The sequence below is a fragment of the Saccoglossus kowalevskii genome, chromosome 13, assembly GCF_978046115.1.
Source record: "Saccoglossus kowalevskii chromosome 13, keSacKowa6.1, whole genome shotgun sequence".
Lineage (NCBI taxonomy): Eukaryota > Metazoa > Hemichordata > Enteropneusta > Harrimaniidae > Saccoglossus > Saccoglossus kowalevskii.
In genome coordinates this window covers 10,370,376-10,377,228 of record NC_140653.1, presented here as the reverse complement: position 1 = coordinate 10,377,228, position 6,853 = coordinate 10,370,376, and the positions used below count along the sequence as shown (strand labels likewise).

The 6,853-nt window shown below is 35.6% G+C and overlaps 1 protein-coding gene across 1 annotated transcript in view; it reads right to left on the bottom strand.

The window, feature by feature from the left end:
• Positions 1-826: 826 nt before the first annotated feature.
• Positions 827-6,853, bottom strand: part of LOC102802145 (uncharacterized) — a 125,601-nt gene continuing 119,574 nt past the window's right edge. The window contains exons 6-7 of the mRNA XM_085507299.1: positions 1,492-3,244; positions 827-925 (exon numbers count right to left, since the gene is read on the bottom strand). Of these exons, the coding sequence (XP_085363425.1) occupies positions 827-925; positions 1,492-3,244 (1,852 nt within the window). The remainder of the gene's footprint in view (positions 926-1,491; positions 3,245-6,853) is intronic.

The following is a 6,853-nucleotide window of genomic DNA, read 5'->3' as shown; positions in this document are numbered from 1 at the left end:
TTCTCAACCATAGAACATTCAAAAACGTTGCAGAAGAACAGAGTGCAGAACCATCATAGTAATAAAAATCTGGTAGAATTTCCTGGACCATTTGAAGAATACGTACATTTTTTTAAGTGCCTTTCGAATTTTATTAAGTTTCGTTTTCATTAGTTATTCTGTATTTTTGATTTTTATTAGAATGTTATCAAGATCATAATTAGGGGCTGGAATGTAGCCGCCGTTTATTTATATTGTATTTTTATTGTACGTTCAACTTTTTGTATTTACGCCCTGCCCTCTTGTGGCTGTAATATTTTACGCTCCGATATACGTTCTTTTTTTGGAAGATTTAGACAGAAAAGTCAGTTCACCGTTAGCACTCGACGGAGATAGATCCCAAATCGTTTTTACTTACGTTAAGACGAATGGAAGCTAGAAAACGTGTAACTGAGGTCAGTTACTCCCTAGACAATTAGTAATAATGGTCTGATGTAGCAGAGTACCAAATATTGTAATTCAGTTTAGAAGTATTTGGAGATTATATTTGTATTGTTGAGGTGAGATCGCCTTTGTGTGTCAATGCCTTTCCTACTTCAAGATACTGATGGTCGAGCTATGCAAGGGACGAGTAACACCAAATAGTATCTAATTAGAAACCTATACACGTACAAGAGTGCGCGTATAGTGACCATGTGTAAACTAATCTTCGACAACGACCTGTCAACAATATTTCATTCCATATTCAGTTTACCATTAAGAAATTTTTAATTACCCTATTTTGAAAACAAAATATGCTGTTTTTTTGCTGCCACGATTAATTCAAACAGATCATACTTTGACATCTTCAATTCACTTCCGCATTGGGTGAGCAGAATGCCTTTGGGGATTCCCGGAGGTGCGTTGGTACAACACTGCATTCTGATTGGTTAATAACAGACTTGACCTATGGATGTTGTGTTGCATGTGTTATTGCAAGAGGTGGTCACACCCATTTTGAAATGTTACATGAACTGAGATTTTCGATTTCAGCCCTTCTCTCTTTTAGACCTCATGTAACGAAATGTGGAATGATTACATGCATTCCTTATAATCCGTTTCATTATGCAGATATTTCACATCAATTATGTGACCAAATGGGTTTATCTGAAATAAAGGATCTTGCTGTAACTGTGAATATTCAAGTGTTCCTTAAATTGTTTTGAGTAGAATATGTAATATCAAAGCAACCAGCTGCAGACTTGCGGTATTCAACAAGAAGTTGAAAATATAACTTTTTACCAAAAATATTCATTAAAATCAGAGAATTGAAGATATTATGAAATGAACAAATATGAGAGAGGTCAACCTGAGGTACATATACACCTGGATATTTTGCCTTTAAGAAGCCCAGTGTAATTCTATAATAACTATATATATAACTATATAACATTTCCTTCTGATCAGTTTTTCAACATGAATATGAACACAGACTGTAGTACACTACATAAATATTACACGAAATACATGTACTTGTCCATCATTCTCTGTTTCTTCTAACTTCCTAATACTGTAACGTTGCTGAACAATATGCACTCTCATGTGTGTTTTCAGATTGCTTTTCCGGGTAAAACACTTGTTGCATTCTTTACATTGGTATGGTTTCTCACCAGTATGCACTCTCATGTGTTTTTTTAAATCGGCTTTCCTGGTAAAGCACTTGTTGCATTCTTTACATTGGTATGGTTTCTCACCAGTATGCACTCTCATGTGTGTTTTCAGGTCGCCTTTCCAGGTAAAACGCTTGTTGCATTCATTACATTGGTATGGTTTCTCACCAGTATGCACTCTCATGTGTGATTTCAGGTAGCCTTTCTCGGTAAAGCACTTGTTGCATTCTTTACATTGGTATGGTTTCTCACCAGTATGCACTCTCATGTGTGATTTCAGGTGGCCTTTCTCGGTAAAACACTTCTCACAAACTTTACATTGGTATGGTTTCTCACCAGTATGCACCCTCATGTGTTTTTTCTGATTGCTTGTATTTATAAAACACTTGTCACAAACTTTACATTGGTATGGCTGCTCACCAGTATGCACTCTCATGTGTGATTTCAGGTGGCCTTTCTGGGTAAAACACTTGTTGCATTCTTTACATTCATATGGTTTCTCACCAGTATGCACTCCCATGTGTCTTTTCAGGACACCTTTCATGGTAAAGCACTTGTTGCATTCTTTACATTGGTATGGTTTCTCACCAGTATGCACTCTCATGTGTTTTTTCACAGCACCTTGTTGGGTAAAACACTTATTGCATTCTTTACATTCATATGGTTTCTCACCAGTATGCACTCTCATGTGTGTTTTCAGATTGCCTTTCCAGCTAAAGCACTTGTTGCATTTTTTACATTCATATGGTTTCTCACCAGTATGCACTCTCATGTGTTTTTTTAAAACGGCTTTCCTGGTAAAGCACTTGTTGCATTCTTTACATTGGTATGGTTTCTCACCAGTATGCACTCTCATGTGTGTTTTCAGGTCGCCTTTCCAGGTAAAATACTTGATGCATTCTTTACATTGGTATGGTTTCTCACCAGTATGTACTCTCATGTGTGTTTTCAGGTAGCATTTGTCGGGAAAACACTTGTTGCATTCTTTACATTCATATGGTTTCTCACCAGTATGCACTCCCATGTGTCTTTTCAGGTCGCCTTTCATGGTAAAGCACTTGTTGCATTCTTTACATTGGTATGGTTTCTCGCCAGTATGCACTCTCATGTGTTTTTTCAGGTCCCCTTTCCAGCTAAAGCACTTGTTGCATTCTTTACATTCATATGGTTTCTCACCAGTATGCACTCTCATGTGTGTTTTCAGATTGCCTTTCCAGCTAAAGCACTTGTTGCATTTTTTACATTCATATGGTTTCTCACCAGTATGCACTCTCATGTGTTTTTTTAAATCGGATTTCCTGGTAAAGCACTTGTTGCATTCTTTACATTGGTATGGTTTCTCACCAGTATGCACTCTCATGTGTTTTTTCAGGTTGCCTTTCCAGGTAAAATACTTGTTGCATTCTTTACATTGGTATGGTTTCTCACCAGTATGCACTCTCATGTGTTTTTTCATGTCACCTTTCCAGGTAAAATACTTGATGCATTCTTTACATTGGTATGGCTGCTCACCAGTATGCACTCTCATGTGTGGTTTCAGGTGGCCTTTCGTGGTAAAGCACATGTTGCATTTTTCACATTCATATGGTTTCTCGCCAGTATGCACTCTCATGTGGCTTTTCAGGTGGTATTTCATAGTAAAGCACTTGTTGCATTCTTTACATTGGTATGGTTTCTCACCAGTATGCACTCTCATGTGTGGTTTCAGGTGGTCTTTCGTGGTAAAGCACTTGTTGCATTCTTCACATTCATATGGTTTCTCGCCAATATGCACTCTCATGTGTGGTTTCAGGTGGTCTTTTGTGGTAAAGCACTTGTTGCATTCTTTACATTCATATGGTTTTTCACCAGTATGCACTTTAATGTGTCTTTTCAGGTAGCATTTCCAGGTAAAACACTTGTTACATTCTTTACATTGGTATGGTTTCTCAGTATGCAGACTGTGTTGTTCCATGTTTGACATATTCCTGGTACTCAACTTTCCAATCACTCCCTGCAAATAATAATACATTTTATTTCCTTAGTATGTATCATATGTGAATTAAGCTGGTTGGTTGAACAAGTTCAAATACAAGTACTCAAATTGCCAGGTAATTTACATTTCCAAGGGAAAAGTAATGTATGATGAGTGTTTATGGTCAGAATTATTTAAGAAACTTGATGTAAACAAATACCAATGATATTGTTTACAAGATAGGAGGTGACCCCATATTCAAACACTTAGGTCATACCTGGGTTAACCCAGTCTGCCCTTTTCAGCCCTATTCAGACCTACAATATGCAAATTTGTAGTAGGTCTGAACCTCACTCCCAGATTAACAGCACATTAACATCCCCACTAAAATAAACAACCCGAGAACAAAGAAAGACAGACCAGGGAATTTCAGGTTTAGATTGGGAAAACCTGCATGGGTTTTTCTTACAATACAGTTTCAAGGAGGAAGATTCAAAAGAGATTTCAGTAGCAAAAAAAAATAAGTTGCATACTATGGAGCTCCATGTTCATACTGAGTGTGATATTTTGAAGTGTTATAAAGAATTCCAGCAGAGAGTTTTTTTGCAAGTCATATCAGTGTGAAAGCTTAAAATTGGTTAATTATGCAAATTGGGTAATTAATATGTACAGATTTTAACCCACAATTATCCAGGTCTGTCTATTGTCCTACAGTATCCATGTATAAACATTCATTGATATGTGATGATTACGGTAGTACCTGAGATATCAGTGTGAAAGTTGGAAATTGGTTAATTATGCAAATTAGGTGATTAATATGCACAAATATTTACCAAAAACTAATTGGGTCTCTGCATAATTTTAGATTCATTGAAATGTGATGATTAGTACTTCAGATATCAGTAGAAAAGCCGAAAATTAATTATGCAAATTAGGTAATTAATATGCACAATTATTTACCCTGAAACTAATCAGGTCTCTGCGTAGTCCTAAAGGATCTATGTACCAAGTTTCATTGAAATGCGATGATTAGTACTTGAGATACCCGTGGAAAAGCTGAAAATTAACTAATTATGCAAATTATGTGATTAATATGCACAAATATTTATCCGAAACAATCAATCTCTGCATAGTCCTTGAGTATGTAAGTACCAAGTTTCATTGAAATGTAATGCTCACTACTTATATCAAAAGCTGAAAATTAATTAATTATGCAAATTAGGTAATTACATGTACTGATATTACCATAAAAACTATCAGGTCTGTGCAGTGTCATATGACATCTATGTACCAAGTTTCATTGAAATGTGATGATTAGTACTTGAGATATCAGTGGAAAAACCGAAAATTGACTAATCATTATGCAAATTAGGTAATTAGTATCCACGGATTATTACCAAAAACTAATCAAAACCTAGCATTAGTTCAGAAAATCTATGTACCAAGTTTCATCAAAATCCAATGAGTGGTTGTTTAGATATCAGTGGAACAGTCATGGAACCACTAAAAAATAGCTAATTATCATGCAAATTAGGTAATTAATATGCACTGATTTTTACCAAAAACTAATCAAATCTGCGCATATGTTCAGAGCATCTATGTACCAAGTTTCATCAAAATCCAATGAGTGGTTCTTTAGATATCAGTGGAACAGTCATAGAACAGCTAAAAATTAGCTAATTATCATGCAAATTAGGTAATTAACGAGCATGGATTTTAACCAAAACCTAATCAAAACCTAGCATTAGGTCAGAGCATCTATGTACCAAGTTTCATCAAAATCCAATGAGTGGTTCTTTAGATATCAGTGGAACAGTCATAGAATAGCTAAGAATTAGCTAATTATCATGCAAATTAGGTAATTAACGAGCATGGATTTTTACCAAAACCTAATCAAATCTGCGCATTGGCCCAGAGCATCTATGCACCAAGTTTCATCAAAAACCGATGTATGGTTCTTGAGATAGCAGTGGAACAGTTGGACACACATACACACATACACACACACACATACACACACACACACACATACAGACACACCAACTGCAAAGACTCCCATTTTGTGCTTCGCACATGGGAGTCAAAAACCTTGCATTTGTTTCATAAATCTATTTATATTGTCATTTTTAATTGTGATGAAAATTGTATTTATTTATTTCTGTGATTGGTAATAATGATCAGTTTCCCACAACTTAGATTGTGATACAAGTCAATATATTTGTTAATGTGAATAATTAGTCAAAGTATCTGCAATTAATTACAGATACGATAGGTTTGATATAATTTATGTCCATATTAAATGTGAATCAAGTCATGAACCCTCTATTGTGATATACCCAGTATATGGTAAATTAATGTTTGAAACAGAACAAGGAAAAAATGCAATAGAATTTTAATGAGCAGTTTCTTAGGATGATTACTTATGTTATATACATGTATATATTTGGGATGGTCAGTAAAATATGTTTATCCATGGAGCTAAATGGTCAGTGAGACTGCAAGTTATCAAAAGATTATGGAAGTAATAAATCGACAATGACAACATTGTTTTATGTGCATACATCTCAAAACCACAGGCATCATGCCGCTATTCAACCAATGACCATTTGTAGCCCCCAATTCAAATGCCTTGCAAGAAACAATGAAATTTTTGAAATATTTTTTTCTCAGGTGCGCCTTGTTTGAGGGCGTGCATCACCTGAGTCAAAGGTGAGACTAACAAGTGGTCCTTTGTTTACTTAGCAGCTGTGTACTTGTGGATTTATTCTGTGTGTATTTGTTCTAATCTTGATGTATTTCTAGTGATTTTTCTAGGTGCAATCCAAATACAGTATGTGTGTCTTGTTTACCTGGGATTTGCAAGAGTTTGAGCCGGCCAACCTGTTTTCTTTTGTAGTTGGTTACTGACATGTTGATTTCCGATTTTGTAGCCATGTTTTCAACTTTGTTTATCATTTTCATACAGCAATCTCCTCATATGTTTACATTGTCATCTAAGGAGTTTCAATTAGTGGTATGAGACCCACAGTCTCTCTATCACTGTGACAAAATTGAAGCCAGTGGTAACGCTACGACCACCGTAAAACTGTCAGCTGTCTGCACTGCAGTGAAATTACGGGTATATTTTTACGGGTATATACTTTTCGGTAAGATTTACTTTCATTTTTTTTACAAGACATGAATGTCACAGTCCCCGTTATTTGATTATAAAGTAGTACAAGGAACATCTGCAAACAGGTGAATGAATATGTACTCTATGTGGGTACAACTC